The sequence below is a fragment of the Onychomys torridus genome, chromosome 7 (assembly GCF_903995425.1).
Source record: "Onychomys torridus chromosome 7, mOncTor1.1, whole genome shotgun sequence".
NCBI lineage: Eukaryota > Metazoa > Chordata > Mammalia > Rodentia > Cricetidae > Onychomys > Onychomys torridus.
In genome coordinates this window covers 99,241,588-99,260,541 of record NC_050449.1, presented here as the reverse complement: position 1 = coordinate 99,260,541, position 18,954 = coordinate 99,241,588, and the positions used below count along the sequence as shown (strand labels likewise).

Here is an 18,954-nt window from a genome sequence, read left to right as displayed (position 1 = left end):
CCTGGTCCCCTCACCAGCTCTGGGGAGGGCAGAGTGCTGAAGTCCTGGAATAGACATACAAGATCTCAAGGCTGAATGGAACACTCTGAACCAAAGACCCCAACAGGTCTCAGGGCTACACCCTGACTAGATAGGTTCTCACTGCTGGGAAGCTGAGTACATGTCTTTAAATGGATGGCAAGGGATCCACAGGCCTGATTAACACATTGGTGCCAGGCTCTCCCTGCCATGCAGAACCAGTGTGACCTGGGTTTCAGAACCAAAGGTAACATAGTAAACCTTTTCATGTCATGATCTCCCTCAGAGGGGTAGGGAACACAAGGCTGCTCTCAGGCCTGTGGGCATGAGTAAACGACACACAGACAAAACATAGAGCCCTGCTCCGCTTGTCCCAGGACTAGGACGGCCACTCCTGGGCTCTGCAAGAGTCTTCAAGCATTTCCCACCCAGAGTGGGGACTCTTCAAAAGGGGAAGAGAATGCCCTGGCAGGCAGGGTTCACATCTGCTCTCAATAACAATAAAAAGTACAGATGTTTGCCAGGCACAGTAAAGGAGCACCCCTTTAATCCTGGCACTTGGGAAGCAGAGGCAAGTGGATCTCTATGAATTCATGGCAAGCCTGGTCTACATAGGGAATTTCAGGCCAGCCATAGCTACTTAGAGACACCCTGTCTCAAAAATTAACCAACCAAACAAACAAGAAAAATAGCCCAAAGTCTTAAAAAGGAGCTAATATTACATATTTAGGGAAGGCAAACCAGAATAAAGGTGAGCAGTCAGACCACAGGGACGTTAGGAAGGAAACAACGGAGCTAATCAGCCAACCTCCGACTTGCTCCTGGGAAACAGTGCTCCCTTGGAACACATCCGGGTCTCCAATCAGGGCAGCTCCTGTTCAGGTCAATTCCACAAACACTCCTTAAGGCCCACTACAGCTATGCTGATTCTCTCAGGGATATCTAGAAATGTCTGCCCTCCATATAGCAAGTGCCTGGAGGGTAGGGAGGAAGGAGATCAAGAACTCTAATAAAGCCTCAGTGTTGACTGTAGTTGGGTTTTTGTGTTTTTTTTAAAGCTTAAATTGTTTTGAACTAATTTGAGACTTATACAAAAGTTACAAAAATCGTCCATCACCCCAGTGTTAGTATCTTACAAACCCGCAGGACAGTGTCTGGACCAGGAGAGCAACACTGGGAAATACCACCACCCAGAAAAGCAGCCTCATCTGAGTTTCACCAGTTTCTGCAGCTAACGTCCTTGGGTCACCAGTCTAGACAGGATATTACCCAGGATTTGTGTGTGTGCATGTGTGTGCCTGCACACACCAGTGGAGGGCAGAGGTCATTGTTGGCTGTCTTCCTCGGTGTTCTCCACTTTATCTTTTGAGACAAGATTTCTCACAGAAGCTGAGGCTCCCACCACTGGGATCACAGGTGTGCATTGCCACACCTGAGTGCTGGGTTCCAAACTGAGGTCTTCACATTTGTGGGATGAGCACTTTCCCAGCTGCCCCGTTTCTGTCCCTTCACTGTGCTTTATTATTAATTCAGCTTCCTGCAATCTGTGTCGGCTCCTCAATCTTCCTTTCTTTCATGACTGACACTTTTGAGGAATATTGGTCAGTTATTTTCTCAAGTGGCTCTCAGTTTGGGTATGTCTGGTGTGTCACATGACTGGATTCAGGTTACACATTTTGACACTGCAGGGTCTGGGCAGACAGGACTTAATGCTGAGGGCGCTGATCTAGATCAGTGGGGACTGTCCTCTCTCCAAGTTTCTCCAATGCAAAGCTATTATTTCTCCCTATGTAGTTAATGTTGGGGGAACTGGCTTTTAAAGAGGGAACATGCTGCTGTCTTTACAATCTCCATGTGTCAGCCCAGCTTGCTGAGGGCTGCAGCTGCCCCACAGATGAGAGGCATCTAATGAAGATGAGCGGCTGAGAGACGTCTATGGAAGACGAGGAAGCTTTTGGTGACAAAGAGGAACAGTAGCAGTTTATTTATAGATCCACTTGAAGATAGATCATTGTAACTACTGGAGTTGAATTTTAAAACTCCAGGAACAAAGGCTGGCTATTTTAAGTTTTCCTTGCACTTAGTTCAATCGAGAGTGTCAGAGCCACAGACCATACCCCGGGCACCACTCCCAAGCTCTGTTAATTCATGTTTTGCACAGCATAATAGTACATAAACTAAGGCTTGCCAAGACAGACACCCAGGCCCAACGATCCACTCAACAAAGGCAGCTGGCCTCAGATTAGCCAGAGTCCTTTGCCAGTGCCTCTATGCTTCCATGGGAAGCCATATCCTATGGGGTCTCATGGCCTCTCTCTTTCCCAGAAAAAGAAGTTGTAGACAGCAGAATGAACTGTAGTTACATCATTCCTCTCTCTCCCCTCCTCCTGCAGGCTTCAAAGAGGGCCAGTACCTTATCCAATGCCTGGTCTAGGTCACTAGCAGTAGCTTGCCACCTGCCCACCATAGTTCCAGAAGACATAGGTATCCCTGAGGACAGTGGGTCCAGGAGCTCCCCTTGTCCCTGGCCTGACTCCAGGTGCAGGCCAAAGACTCTGAACCCCTCTACCCTGAACTACAGGCAGGACAAGAGGAGTATTCATGTAACACAAATCTTAAAAGGTCTTATTAATGAAAACAAACCCAGGAGCCAGACATTGGGGTGAACGCTGGAAGAGCAGAGAAGCAGAACAAGCCACAGCTACCTCACCTTGCCAATTCCTCAGCTGATCTTGCTTCCTCAGACTGGAAGCCTCTGTGTCCTCATCTGAATGGATCTCAGCTGAACTGCTCCTCAAAAGCCTAAAAGCTTCACCAGGCTCTAGTTCCTGGTCCTCACGCCTTATATACCTTTCTGCTTCCTGCCATCACTTCCTGGGATTAAAGGCATGAGTCATCATGCCTGGCTGTTTCCAGTGTGGCTTTGAACTCAGAGATCCGGATGGATCTCTGCCTTCAGAATGCTAGGATTAAAGGCGTGTGCTACCATTTTCTGTTCTCTGACACCAGATAAGTTTATTAGGATGCAAAATATATTGGGGGACACAATATATCACCACATATTCAGATAACAGGGTGATACACAAGGGTATTAATGCTTTTTATATCCTTACTCTAGCAAAGAGAACAATACAATTTTTCTTTTTCTTTGAGATTATATGACAGGGCCTCATATAACACAGGCTGGCCTTGAAATTGCTATGTAGATGACCTTGAACTTATGATCCTTCTGCCTCTGCTCCCAACGGCTGGGATTATAGTCACACATCACCACAGCTGTTTTTATTTGGTGCTGGGAATCAGACCCAGTACTTTGGGCATGCTAAAGGCAGACACTCTGCCAACTAAGCATTCCCAGCCCCACAAAATGACATCTTGACCCAGTATGCGAAAATGTGAACATGTTCTAGGTATTGCTAGGAAGAAATCACTAATTTTGTTGAATGTGACAAGAGTATTACAGTTATATAACCAAGGAAAATCCTTATTTAGAGTAAAATGTTATATCTGGAATTAAAGATATGCTCTGAGGGCTTCTAAGAAGTGTGGGGAAGATGTAAGGTTGGCGAGTGTAGAAACCAGGTGAGGGGTCCTGGGGGCCCGATATGTTACCGCTTCACTCTAGTACTAAACTGAACATTTCTGTCACACAAAGGCTTTTGTTTGTTTTGATAACAAGTGCTGTGGGCTGATGCTAGCCTGGGGAACCCCAGCAGGAAGCAGAGCCACAGGGCTACCACCACCTTTGGGGCCCTGAGGTCTGCAAGCATGGGAGGCAGATGACTTTGACCAAACCCAAAGAATGTCTGCATGAGTCTTTGGCACTGCATAGAGAAAACCCCTGATGGCAGTGACAATATTCACTGAACCCATAGCAGTGTCCAGACCTTCACAGAAACTAACTGTAAGATAATCTCCATGGAAACCATCTATTCTGATTTTTTTTTTTTTTGCCATGGTAACCAATAAGAACATAAACACAAGTATTATCCAACACCCTTACACCACATGGTCAACACTACTAGCCAATCTGGAAAATATAAAATGCAAAAAGGGTTTTTCCATTTCAAATGAAAAGAAATTCTGGAACTCTGTTCTAGACATGCAGCTTCTACCAACCTTTATGGCTTGCTGGCTGCCCACATCACCCCACACCACCTGCTGCTAAGGAGACAAATGAGGCCAGAAAGCTACTTTCTTCATTCAGTCTGGACCATGAAAAAAATCCCTCACGGAAAGGGCCAAAGGCAGGCAGTAGGCTCACACACTCAGCCACAGTGCTCAATGATCCCAGAATGTCCTCCACACCCTCACTTCCTGAGCATCCTTTTCAGGCACATGCTGGCTGCTATGGGGAGAGCAAAGCTCAGTCCTAGGACTTCGAATAACTGAGGGTGGGAAAGAGTGGCTACTCTGGGAGAGGACTGCCCTGGGCAGGAGGAGTAGGAAGAATTTCTAGGGCTGGTGAGGTGGCTCAGTGAGTAAAGGTGCTTGCCACCAAATGTGGTGACCTGAGTTCAAGACCCGCATGATAGAAGGAGAGAACTCCTGAAAGTTGTCTTCTGACTTCCACACTTGTGCACATACACACACACACACACACACACACACACATCCCTTAAAAATAAAATAAAAAAGCCCAGACCCAGTGACACATGCCTTTAATCCTAGTACTCAGGAGGCAGAAGCAGGAAGGTCTTTGTCGGTTCAAGGCCAACCTAGTCTCCATAGTGAGTTTTAGGACAGCCAGGGCTATGTAGAGAGACCTTGTCTCAAAAACAAGGGAAAAGAACTTCCAGCCTCCTGACCACCGGGGAGACTACACAAAGGAGGAAGGCGCTCAAGAGCTGACAGCAACCCTGCTGGAGACAGTGGCTCAGAGGAGCCGAGCCAGAGTCAGGCACCTGGACTTGTCTCTACGTGTGGCTGCTTTCTCCCTCTTTTGGCTTTCTGGGTTTTGAAAAGTAGGATAGACCCAAAGGAAGAGAGCCCCAATGCCTGCAGCCCCAGCTCTCGTGTGCTTTGCTCTGCACCACAAAGCTGGCTAGACCCTTCTGTGGCCTCTGCTGGCTCTTTCATGGAAAGGTGACTTCAAAGTGTGGCCTGACAGGGCTAGAGGTGGCTTGTCATCACCATTAGCAAAACGGCAGTAACCCAGCAGTGGTTGAGATGACAGATGTCTGAGGGCAATGTGGGCCTTATAATGAAGCTCAATGGTTTGGCCACCCCATTGTTGTCTCTGACTCAGAACCAGCTGCTCACATGCAAAAGTGGGGCTATCAAGAGCCCTGAGCCCACAGTGAGGAGGAAAATCCCCCAAAGGAGTTAGCGCAACTCAAAAAGGGGTTTTAGGGTCTGATTTACATGCTGGATGAATCATGACACATGCAGGACTGAACCCAAGGCCCCTGGATGTCTTGTGGATTCAAGAGTCAGCAGGCTCTTTTCAGGATGGGAGCTGGCCTAGGTACCCTCATCTCTAGAGGATGGGAGCTGGCCTAGGTACCCTCATCTCTAGAGGATAGGAACTGCCTAGGTACCCTCATCTCTAGAGGATAGGAACTGCCTAGGTACCCTCATCTCTAGAGGATAGGAACTGCCTAGGTACCCTCATCTCTAGAGGATGGGAGCTGGCCTACGTACCCTCATCTCTAGAGGATAGGAACTGCCTAGGTACCCTCATCTCTAGAGGATAGGAACTGCCTAGGTACCCTCATCTCTAGAGGATGGGAGCTGGCCTAGGTACCCTTCTCTAGAGGATGGGAGCTGGCCTAGGTACCCTCATCTCTAGAGGATGGGAGCTGGCCTAGGTACCCTCATCTCTAGAGGATGGGAGCTGGCCTAGGTACCCTTCTCTAGAGGATGGGAGCTGGCCTAGGTACCCTTCTCTAGAGGATAGGAACTGCCTAGGTACCCTCATCTCTAGAGGATGGGAGCTGGCCTAGGTACCCTTCTCTAGAGGATGGGAGCTGGCCTAGGTACCCTCATCTCTAGAGGATGGGAGCTGGCCTAGGTACCCTCATCTCTAGAGGATGGGAGCTGGCCTAGGTACCCTTCTCTAGAGGATGGGAGCTGGCCTAGGTACCCTCATCTCTAGAGGATGGGAGCTGGCCTAGGTACCCTCATCTCTAGAGGATGGGAGCTGGCCTAGGTACCCTCATCTCTAGAGGATGGGAGCTGGCCTAGGTACCCTTCTCTAGAGGATAGGAACTGCCTAGGTACCCTCATCTCTAGAGGATGGGAGCTAGCCTAGGTACCCTCATCTCTAGAGGATGGGAGCTGGCCTAGGTACCCTCATCTCTAGAGGATGGGAGCTGGCCTAGGTACCCTCATCTCTAGAGGATGGGAGCTGGCCTAGGTACCCTTCTCTAGAGGATGGGAGCTGGTCTAGGTACCCACAATTACAGTGTGAGAGGTAGGAGACAGAGATAGCACAAAAGGAGACACTGAGGACAGTGTAGAAAGCAGTGGCCTGGACATGGAGATTTAAGAACAAGTGACTAGATTAGAGGCACAGCATCTAGTGGCAGCCAGGAGACAAGATGGGAAGACAGGCCTGGCAGAGACCTATGGCAGGGCAGCATCTTCCTTACTGACAGTCATTGCGATAATAAACTGTATATCAGCCAGCCTATTTCTAAGCAGACTGATGGGTACCCACAGGTTTAAAGGTTTAGGGACAGCGAACAATCCTGAACGTTCTAACCAAACTGTACCCCTTCCCCTACACCCCCTCTTCCACTAGAGTGGGATGAAAGGGATGCTGATTCTTCAATTGCCTCTCCTAAGCTGTACCTTCTACCAGACACAGAAATGTCTAGGACACCAGACACTGCTGGACAGACTGTCTTCCAATAGACCAGTGGTTTTCAGAATGGGTCCCTGCACTAGCAGCATCAGCATCTCCTGGAAATGTGTTGGAAGTGTAAGCTCTCTACCAAACCAGACACAGTAAGTTTTAATGTCCCTACATGGGCGATGATGTCCATCTGAGTTTGAGAACCAGTTGGAGGAGCTCAGGACAATCAATGTCAAGTGTTAAAAGAACTGGCTTGGCTGGGCATGGTGGTGCACACTTGTAATCCCAGTACCCAGGAAGCAGAGAGAGGCAAGCAAAACTCTATGAGTTCGAGGCCAGCCTGACCTCCAGACCACCAGCCAGGATTACATAGTGATTGTCTCACAAGCCTGTCTTGATCCCAATACTGCCAAGGAAGTCCAGCTGACATGGCTTAGGGACGTCTGCAAATGTCACTTTGTGCAAACAGCCCATCTGTGTAAGATTCCCCTCTTCATGCCAAGAAGGCACCTAAGCAGCCAGATTACCCGGCATCCCTTGGACTGTGCCCAGACCCACAGCACCCCATGTCTGCAGTGGGAGAAATCAACAGCAGTGGGAGGCACTGACGATCACACCTGACCAAAGGTGGTAGGGAATCAGACTCCAGAGACCCCCACAGCAATGCCACGGCTCTGCATGTGAGTGTGCATTCACACACACACCGAGCCTGGGTATTTGTCCTAGGTCTGAGGATGCTGAAGAAGAAGTGGGGGAGACCCCTTTGCTTCTCCATTCAAAGGTCTCTTGGTTTTGCTGCACCCAAGGGGGACAGACTGGGTCTAGAACCATTCACCAGCATGTCATATGATCTCTGTATGCAGAAGGCATGAATGAATTGTACCAGAAGCCACACAGAGGCATACAACCAGGTAAGTTCCAATATCCCCATTGTTCCCAAGTCACCCTTCAAAGCCCCCTGAGATGTGCAAAGTTTCCCAAGAGCCAAACAAGGAGGAATGGGGGCCCTTCAGGAGAATCTGTTTCCCCATTTCCCACCAAGCTTTCGTCAACAGAGATGAGGGACACATGGACACAGCTAGTCATTCAGCAGGTGCACAACATACAACATATGAAGAGATACAGCTCAACTACCAGAAATGCCCTGGACCCAGAGGCAGGGGCAGTTCCATATGTCGGGGGGATGGGCCCTGTGAAAACAGCCCTTTTCCAAGCTGTGCAACCGCTGGGCATCTGATTCACCGCAGCAGGCAGAAAGCCAAGAATTCCCTTTAACAGTCTTGGGGGGGAGGGAGAGCCAGAATGGGGTCAAGTGAAGAAGGGAGAAGTTCTTTTTTAAGCTACATAAATCTGGGGTTCATTCTGCTTCAAACACCCTCAATGACCCTCCTGCTAAGCATGCTTTTGAATTTGAATTTCTTCTGCTTGTTTTGTGATGTTTTGTTTTGGGGAGCAGGAAGCTCTCTTGTAGCTCATGCTGGCCTCCAACCTCTTACACAGTCAAGAATGACCTTGAACTCCTGATCTTCCTCCCACCACCTTCCAAGGACTGGGATTATAGGTATGTGCCATTGTACCCAGCTTAAATCCTTATTTCTCACTACAAAAAGCAAATGCCAAAACAGAAATCTGAGTTCTGAGAAACATTCCCAAGTCTGAAAGTCAAATTGCTAATAGCCTGAATATTTGTGTCCCCTATAAAATGTATATGTTAGAATCATAATCCCTAACATATTTGGAATTGAGCCTTTGTGGGTATCTAGGTCATGAGGACACACCCACCATGATTAGGATTAGTGCCCTTATAGAAGGGTTTTAGCCAGCACTGTCTACTACAGAAGACAGACAGAGGGAAGGAATTACTTCTGCACCACCGGATCCCCGCCAGTGACTATCAGTGCCTTGCTTGCACACCCCAACCTCCAGAACTGTGAGACATGAACTTCTGTTGTTTAAAAGCTACCTAGTCTACAGTATTTTGTTACAGCAGCTGAAAGACACCAAGACACGGGTCTCCTCTTTGCCTTCTTAGGTGATTTTCCTGTAAGGAAAAGCTAGGTCTTAAGAAACCACCACAAGCACTTAGAACCCCCCAGATCTCAGCATAGGGCAAGTATCTACAGAGCAGAAATCAGATCCCCAAAATCAGAACTCCATGGCAGCACCCAAAACAAAAACACAGGCACAGCAGGTGACGACAGCTTGTCCTCAGAGCCTGGGCACAAGGCAGGAGAGGCAGACCTCCTTAAGGAGGAGGCCTCAGGCTAAGGGTAGATGTTCCTGGCTGAGCCAACCCCTTCTCCAGGGAAGGTTCTAGCACTGAGGTTCTGAGATCCTGGGTATCTTGTCCTAAGGGATGCTGAGGGTGGTTAGGAGAGGGGTGTGTGTGTGTGTGTGTGTGTGTGTGTGTGTGTGTGTGTGTATATGTGTGGTGTGTGTATGTATGTGGTGTGTGTGTGTATATGTGGTGTGTGTGTGTATATATGTGTGTGTATGGTGTGTGTGTGTATGTGGTGTGTGTGTGTGTATGTATGTGTGTGTATGGTGTGTGTGTGTATATATGTGGTGTGTGTGTGTATATATGTGTGGTGTGTGTATGTATGTGTGGTGTGTGTATGTATGTGGTGTGTGTGTGTATATGTGTGTGTGTGTGTAGGTGTGTGTGTGGTGTGTGTGTATATATATGTGTGGTGTGTGTATGTATGTGGTGTGTGTGTGTATATGTGGTGTGTGTGTGTATATGTGGTGTGTGTGTGTATATGTGTGGTGTGTGTGTATGTATGTATGTGGTGTGTGTGTGGTGTGTGTGTATATATGTGTGGTGTGTGTATGTATGTGGTGTGTGTGTGTGTGTGTGTGTGTGTGGTGTGTGTGGTGTGTGTATGGTGTGTGTATGTATGTGGTGTGTGTGTGTATATGTGGTGTGTGTGTGTATATATGTGGTGCGTATGGTGTGTGTGTATGTGTGGTGTGTGTGTATGTATGTATGTGGTGTGTGTGTATGTGTGTGTGGTGTGTGTGTATGTGGTGTGTGTGTGTGTGTGTGTGTGTGTGTGGTGTGTGTGTGTGGTATGTGTGTGTATGTGGTGTGTGTTTGTGTATATGTGGTGAGTGTGGTGTGTGTGGTGTGTGTGTATATATGTGTGGTGTGTGTATGTGGTGTGTGTGTGTAGTGTGTATATGTGTGGTGTGTGTATATGTGGTGTGTGTGGTGTGTGTGTGTGTGTTGTGTGTTGTGGTGTGTGTGTGTGTGTGTGTGTGTGTGTGTGTGTGTGTGGTGTGTGGTGTGTGGTGTGTATATGTTTTGTTTCCACCTACCTCAGAGGTTTATTTTCTTATCTGCAAGCTCAGAAGACTTGGGATCTGTCATTTAAAAACACAACATACGCTTGCAAGGTTCTAAAACCCTCCCCAGTCCTCACAAGGACTACCTGCTGTAGGGAGGAGCCAGCACCCAAAATTATCCCAGTCAGAAATGCACTCACACCCGGTCCATGCCCCCCACCCCAAACGGTCAGAACACTTGATCATTCTGACTGCCTCTTAGAAGACAGAAGAGGGCAGGGGAACATTCTTGAAATAGCTACAGCTTGGTGAGCACTCGCCATGTGCCAGGAACAGGGCCAAGTGTCGCTTGGCATGCCACCTGTGGAATCCCACGAAGGAGGACCCAGTGACTCCCAGGTTGACAGAGGAAGAGCTAAGACCACAGAGATCCGGCCACTGGCTGGAGCACAGCACAAACAGGGCAGGGACAGGATTCAATCACTGGTTGGTCAGAAGCCAGAAGCCAAGCTCTTAACCACAGGTAGCTTTTCTCCTTCAAATGCTATCTTGAGAAGTGAGCAGAGAAAAGCCCTCAACCCCAGAGAGAAGGTTAATGTCTAAACCGGAGCAGCCAACCCTGAGAACTCAGGAAGTGGGTTGTTTTTTCCCCTGTAAGCTTCATTGAATTACCTAGAACTTTGTGTTCTCCCGCCCCTACCCGACTAGTACAACCCTCTCAATTGCGTAACGGGCCTCCGATTGTGGCAAACAGAAGGGCAGATCCAAATAATGCATCTTTGTTCATTAAAAGTAGCTTAAAAAGCTGGGCATGGTGGTGCACACCTTTAATCCCAGCAATGTAGGCAGAGGTAGGCAGATAGGAGTTCAAAGTCAGCTTGGTCTACATAGTGAGACCTTGTCCAAAAAAAAAAAAAAGTGTAAAAGTACTTCTGGGGTAGAAATCCATCCTGGAGAAGCTTGAGATTTGGGGTGGGCAAGATGCTGCTCAAAAATCAGCCAAGACACAAGGGTCTTTCTGCGTAAGGGATAGACCTTAAGTACCAGGAGGGCAAGAACAGAAGGCAGAAGGCCAGGGCTACAGCAGGAAACAGGGCTAAACATTAGACCCTGAAACACCAGTACAAGTATCTGCTACAGAGAGGCTCTTGTGGTACCCAACCATACCCCTCTAGGAGGCACTCATCTGCCCCAAAGCAGCCCTTCCAATCTTCTTTCAGGACAGAGCATGGAGACTCCTGCCCACCTTCAGCCACAGCATGGCCTGGAATCCTTCATGTACAATGTTCCAAGCAGAGAAAATGCTACAGTCACAAGCCCTGAAATCCCCCTTTGGACAACTCAGCCCAGAACAGAAGGAAAATGGCACCCATTATTCTCATTCTGAATGGCTGGGAAGTGGCTTGTGCTTTTCAACATGAAATGTGCCTAAAAATAAGCTGTGAATCTCAACCAGAGGTTGAAAATAGCTCCGCAGTGAACAGAGCTCTGCTTGGAGTGAGTTTAAGGACAGCCTTCCTTCCAAGATCTGAAAGCTGAAACGTCATAGTCACAAATGGGGTCACAGGCGTGTGTGTGTGTGTGTGTGTGTGTGTGTGTGTGTGTGTATAGGGTGAAGGGACCTCCAAAGGCTCACAAAATTGTCCTTGACATCCTCTGTTGGTTGGGGAGCAGCAAGGGGTCCAGGCAAGGTCTGCCCCTTGGGCTTCCAATGGACACAATGGAGAAAGTACATGGTCAGAAGTTCCACACCACACTTGGCTCTATGACCTCTCTGAGAACTCCGAATGTCCAGGAACGTCCACTCTGTCTCAGTGCCTCAGGTGATTTGGAGACAGAGATGAAGGGGTAGAGCATCAGACACACAGCAGAGCTAGATCAAGGCTCTTTGAGAAGTCAAACCACCCTGGTCAGGCACTAAATCTCTTATCAGGCATTATCGCTGAGCCAGGTAGCCTTTGGGTAGGAAAGGCAAGAAACATGCTCCAGTTTGAAGAAAATCAAGTTGTTAAAGGTGAAAAGTCTTTTCTTATTGTTTCCCAACATCTCTGAGACTCTGAAACTGGATAGACCAAGCAGTATTCTTACAAAATGGACTACCAGAAACCTCTGAGTGCTCTGGTCCACACCTGGTGGGAATCCAGAACTGACCCAACTGAGTGGAGTCCTTGCCCAGGCTCCTGGAGCAGCTTTCCCGAGTTTCCTCTCCACACTTCTCCACATCCCTCACCTCACTCATCCCACCGCTCTCTTTCTGGGCTCCTCATGAAGAAGAAGCTTCTGCAGTGATTCTCAGCTGGGGGCACCTGACAACATCTGAAGACATTTCTGGTCATCAAAACTGGGGAGTAGGATGCCACCAGCATGCACTGGGTAAATACCAGGGCACTACTAAAGATCTCACAGTACATAGGACAGCAAACACTCAAATAACTCTCTGCCCCTGGATATGAATCGCTGAAGTTGAGCAACCCCGAGTTCTTGGAAGGATGGGATGTGGGCAGAAATGGAGCGTGGGAGCCTGTCAGACTCTGTTCACAGGACACAGTAGTGCTCCTGGGCTCCCTGAGGAGCAGAGCACTCTGGCCAGCGAGGAAATCTGAGTGCTGGGAAAAGCTCTGGAAAGAAGGGTAGGAACACATTAACCAGCTCCCCTTCCCACCTCAGGGGAAAGCCTAGTCATCACAGTTCTGCAAAAACTAGCTGTCTCCAGCCTAGGAGGACGACAAAATTGTGGAGAGGATGTTGATGGCTTACTGAGACAGATACTGAGACATGATTAAAATGGTCAGTTCACACACACACACACACACACACACACACACACACACACGCACACGCACACGCACACGCACACACACCAGGCCTAGCAACACTCTGGCTTTCCTCTGTCCCTTTCAGAGAAGTCTCTTGGGCAGCAGCTGGAGTTTGGGTGGGGTAGGTGGCTGTCTAGAAGGCCTACCTGTCCTCTCAAGGCTCTACAAGGGACTTAGGACAAAGAACAAGACGTTCTTATCTCGACCAAGAATGGGTCCCAATTACTATGTCACTTCAGTAATCTTCAGGATTGGCCTGTGGGTACTCTGATCCACTGAGGAAATGGAGGCTTGGGGAGATGAGGTGCTCTGTCCAGGGCTGCTCAGCAGGATTCAGAGTCAACTCCATGATGCCAGAACCCATATCATGCGCCCTACTCTAGTTCCATGTATGATAGACCACTGGCAGGACTGTACCAATAGCTCTGCCTGGGCCTCAAAGCAGTTTGGGGACAGCTGGCTGCCTTGAGTGCTGGTTGAGCCTTTCACCTGCCAATGCCCACCTTGTCCTGCTGGCTTCCTCTACCCACGTGATCACACCACAGACTCTCAGGCCCTGAAGCTCTGGGAAACAAGGTGATATGTTCTCCATTCTGAGTGGGGCTGAGGGACAACAAGCAGTTTTCCAAGTCATTTTCCTAATAATTATAAGAAAAAAAAATACAGGCAACCTCACTAGCCATCAAAACTACACTGAGATCCACCTCAGCCCAGTCAGAATAGCAGACATTAAGACACAAACGACAGACTGGCAAGGATGTAGACCAACGGACCACTTATGCCTGTTGGTGGAAATGCAAACTCATAACCACTGTGGGAGTTAGGTTGGAGGCACCTGAAACAACTAAAAGAGACCTACTGTGCGGCCCAGCTAGAGCACTGCTGGGTATGTACTGGAGGAGCAGACTCTTGCAGCAGCACCCACACCAGCCAGATTACCAAAGGAATGAAGTTACGTTGTTTGCAAATGGATGCAACCAGCGACACCGTATTAACTGAATCAAGCCAGTCTCAGAAAGCAAACTCCATACGTCTTCTCTCACCTGTGGTTCCTAGATTTTATATACACTCATGAAATTGTATCCAGACATATGACACAGAGGTGGAAGTGAGACTACAGGGAGCAAAGGAGACTCCTGGAAGGGAGGAGAGAGAAAGGGGAGAGCAGGGGTTGGGAGAAATACGCTCAATACTGGCATCAATCTTTTTATAATAACAATTTTTAAAAAACGTGGACTTTTCTTCTACCTGGTGGATACTAACCATTCCCAAGAGGCGGATAGCAGTACCCTCCCTCCTAGGATAGGAAAGGCTGCCAAGTAGCCCCTGCCACTGGCACCCCCTGCCATGGGCACCCGTGTCTCAGGCAACCCCCTGCACCGGTAGTCCCCGTGGTTATTTAGCCTTGTTCAGAGGAGACAGCATGGTTACATCTGAGAACCAGAACAGGAACCACCTACTCACTCTGCAAGCAATGAGCACACACAAAGGTCTTAGCAGTGCTGATCTTGTCATGAATGCCTTAGTCAGGGTGCCACAGAACAGAAGGCAGGACCAACACACGATTCTTTTAGGTAAAAAAGGAATCGGCAAACTGGGTGGTGGTGGTGCATGCCTTTGATCCCAGCACTCAGGAGGCAGAAGCAGGCAGATCTCTGTGAGTTCAAGGCCAGTCTGGTCTGGAGAGTGAGTTCCAGGACAGCCAGGGCTATACAGAGAAACTGTCAAAAACAAACAAAAAACCCAAAACAAAACAAAAAGAAAAAGAAAAATGGAATCAGCAGCAAGGAGAACATCAGTGCAACCTAGAGAGCCCCAACTAGCCCATAGCTCAAGGCTCATTAGCAAACACTCAGCAGAAACAAAACGTCCCAGCTAAGTGGCCAGTCAAGGGGAGGTCCTTGGGAGAAAACTGTGGGCTCGATGTGGCCTACTCTGGAAGCAGCTAGAGCAGGTAGCAAAATTCAGCTATAGAGCCACAGTAAGCCTGGGACAGACTAAGGAGGCTTCCTGCTTCTATTCTGAGTTCTAGCCTTGACTTGCTGGGGCGTTGGGTGAGCCACTTCCTGTTGTTCAGGCCAGTTTCCTCCTGCTAGGGAGGCCATGGTGCTTCTATGGTCCAGGGAAGAAAGATTTAAACAGTCTGTCGCCACAGAAGCTTACACCTTTGTGATCACAATCTTGACTTTATTTCAACTAAAGTTGAATATGGGTCTATTTAATGAGACTTTGTCAGTTATCATTTTTCTCCCAAATATTTACTCTACAAAATTAGTTATTTTTATTCAGGAACACTGAATGCCCTTTTACCAACAAAGGTACTAAAAATGGTTTGTGGCTGAGGAACTTCCTCACCATGGCTTAAAGAAAAAAGAAGTGAGATTAACCAAACCAGGGTCTTCTCACCCGTCCCAGCTGAGGCTTTGTGTCCTGAGCCGTCAAGGAACATGGACTTGGGTCCTTGGCCTCACTCCAGCAGCAGTACGACAACACTCCCCACCTACAGGGCTAGGGTCCTGGACACTACAGCTGCTCTGTAGCTTTTATGCCTCACTTGTTCATTCCAGATTGGAGTCAAGGCACCAAAGCATTATTTGATAGACCTTCCCAGGGTCCCTTTCTGATAACAGAGAAGCCCCCAGGCCTCCTCGTCTCCAAGCCCAGTGCTGCTCACTGTGACCATCCCAGAGTTACAGGGCTCAAGCCTGACTGCTAAGCCACTTACCAGATTCCCAGCAGAGCTGGCCAGGGGTGGAGGCCTCTGTACTTTCACGTCTCCATAATCAACAACATCAAAGTTACTCTTCCAAACCATCACCTGTCAAGACCAACAGGCACAGAAAATGAAGGGAGAAAATGGACCCAGAAATCAATCCCGAAGTTCTGAGCTAAAGTGGTTCCCATCTCACACCCCAACTCCACTCCGGACCTGTCCTACACCCCTGAGAGTAAGTTTTGGGGACAGGCCTGTGGCACCAGGATGGAGTACCATGATGTAGCCATGGAGCACAGTTAGACCTGAGCACCTCCTTGTCCCTCTCCCTGAGTGTCCTAGGTGACTCAATGTCAGAATCACTGTTGAATCCATTTGTTCCCTCTCCTCGTCCGTCTATCATTTGTCTCTCTGAAAAGGAAGCTCTTAAGGGTGGTGGCCCTGTTCAGGACACTGTGGGAAGAGGTGAACATGAACTCCAAGCCACCTACTGGGTTAATGGCAGATCTCTACCCCTTACTGAGCAGTTTCAACCTGTGGGTCAAGACCTCTTTGGGGGTCTCTTACCCCCAAATATCAGATATCCTGCATATCAGATATTTACATTATGATTCATAATAGTAGCAAAATTACAGTTACGAAGTAGCAACGAAAAGTTTATGGTTGGGGGTCCCCACAACGTGAGGAACTGTATTAAAGGGTCTCGGTGTTGGGAAGGTTGAGAACCACTGGCTTACTGTGAGGCCTAGGTGAGGGATTTAAAAGACCCCAGCCCCCAGCTCCCAGCTCCCAGGGCTGCTAGGAGGCTCACAGGACACAGTGTAACACAGTCATTGGCATCAGGAAATGGATGCCAACACACTCATTATCCTAAGCCTAGTAAGTTTAACAGTAAAAAACATACTCCTAGCCAGGTGTTGTAGTACAAATTCTGGAGGTTAAAGGCAGGCAAGTCTGTGAGTTCAAGGCCTGGCTAGCCTATATAGGTTACCCAGCACCACAGTGTGAGATCCAGCCTCAAAACAAACAAACAAACAAACAAACAAACAAACAAAGGGGCTTCAGTAGTTAAGAGCACAGGCTGTTCTTCCAAAGGACCCAGGTTTGAGTCCCAGCACAGCTATTAGCAACCTCTGTAACTGCAGTACCAGGGGATCTGATGCCCTCTTCTGGCCTTCACAGGTACTGCATGAATGTACATGTCCATATGAATGTACAGACATACATGCAGGCAAAACACCCACAAACATTAAAAACAAAACAAAACAAAAGTTAGCAGTGGTGGTGCACGCCTTTAATCCCAGCACTCGGGAGGCAGAGCAGATGCATCTCTGTGAGTTCAAGGCCAGCCTGTGCTACAGAGTAAGTTTCAGGACAGGCACCAAAGCTACACAGAGAAACCCTGTCTCGAAAAACAAACAAACAAACAAAATAATAATAATAATTTCAAATAAGTAAATAAATAAACAACTACAGGCAGCCTCTTCCCAAGCAGGATGATGACTGAAGACACTTCCACAAAAGCTTAGGCAGCTAGAGCACCCCCTACTGGCGGCTAGAAACCACAGGCGGCTGGCTTCTTCAAGGGCTACTTTCGGGATGGCTGGCTTGGCCAGCACAGGAGGAATCATGCAACATGACCAATAGTCAATGGAAGCCAATGAGGCCACAAAAAACTAAACCAAGCCGGGCAGTGGTGGCGCACGCCTGTAATCCCAGCACTCAGGAGGCAGAGGCAGGCAGATCTCTGTGAGTTCAAGGCCAGCCTGATCTACAAAGCGAGTTCTAGGACAGGCTCCAAAGCTACAGAGAAACCCTGTCTCGAAAAACAAAACAAACAAACAAAAACAAAACAAAAAACCACCACTCTATCCCCCAAGAGGAAGACTTATGCCCTAGTCACCACCCCACTGAAACACAGCACTTCTTAGGAAGAAGGCTCCACCTCTCCCTGAGCAGTTCCACTGTTCCCAGCTCAAGACGGATGGACACATGAATACCTCATCTGTCAATTTACGAAGAGAATGTTGGCATATGCATACCCCATGTACAAGGTCCTTGTATAACTGTGGAGACCTAACGTTCCTAGCACCAGAGTGGCCGGCATGAATGCAGAGATAACACCCGCAAATACATGAGCAGATGTGAACAGTCCAGAGAGCTGACAGCCTCACCGCTGTCTGAGGATGGCCATGGCAGGGCGAAGCTTTCCCCCAGGTTGCCTCATGTGCTGTGTGACTTCATTTTAGCATGGCTATTTAACATGTACATCTACTACACGGTTAGCATGTGTATCTGCCATACAGTTCCCGTTTTCCTTGCTCACTGGAGGCTCAAGACTTTTTCCCTTCCTCTCCCTTTACCCTCCTCTTTGGCTGCTAGCTCGGACCTGGTGCTGGCGTGGCTGTTATCCAGGCTGTGGACAAAGAACCTCTAACTAGCCTCTGCTTTCTTGGAAAATCAGTACATTTCACAGCAGCTGGGACTCATGGAAGGCCAGCAGGATTCGTCTAGGCTGAGCAGCAGAGCTGTGAGGCCAGTACCCAGAGGATGAGCATTCTCAGCAATCCACCAGAGATCCACTGTGTTCACAGCCACTGCTCTTTCCTCCAGAAAGAGGACTGTGTAAATACACGGGGAGACTGCTAACAGGTGCAGTCCACAGCACCCCATACCTTTCCCAGGCCAGGCTTTGAGCTGGGCACCAAGGTCAGAGTACCCACACACACACCCACCACCCGCAGATAAGCCCTTGGCTTTTAGCAGTCTGGGCAAGGAGTCACAGGGGTGACAGGATGAAGCCTCAGGGCAAAGATGATGAAATGGGACAGGACTTCCTCTCTGCAACCAAGGATACAGAAAACACTGACCCTTTCGACATGCAGCAGGCCAGGAAACAAAAGGCAGCAAGAATGGAGTAGAGGCTTCCAGGGAAGAACCAAGGCTCCACAGTCATGCGGGCTCAGTGCCTGTCCCTGTCTCTGCCACCTGCTGGGACTGTTTTCTCATCTATAAGAATAAAATAGGAAGACTTGCCCCACAGGACTCAGGAGAACTAAATGAGCTATGAAATTCTTACCACACTGACGCATTACCAGATCTGCAGTAAGTACCTAGTAATTCTTCACTCTTTATGTAATCAGGAGAGAAAAAAAAAAAAAAAACAACCCTGAAAATCTTCAACATTTTCCCCACAATAATTAGCTCAAACTCCTTTCAACCCATTCTAGTCTGAGATACTTCCACAGGTCATCCCTGAAGGAGACTTGCTTGGGGACAGCAACCGCTTTGGACCTGAGCACCACCCCTACCCCCAAGCTCCA

At 48.5% G+C, this 18,954-nt stretch overlaps 1 protein-coding gene across 5 annotated transcripts in view; it reads right to left on the bottom strand.

Moving 5' to 3' along the window:
- The window catches only part of Poc1a (POC1 centriolar protein A), a 106,568-nt gene that overhangs the window by 30,135 nt on the left and 57,479 nt on the right, over positions 1-18,954 (bottom strand). For all 5 annotated transcript variants that reach the window (XM_036193182.1, XM_036193180.1, XM_036193184.1 and 2 more), the window contains exon 10: positions 15,644-15,736. In XM_036193182.1, coding sequence (XP_036049075.1) covers positions 15,644-15,736 — 93 coding nt within the window. The remainder of the gene's footprint in view (positions 1-15,643; positions 15,737-18,954) is intronic.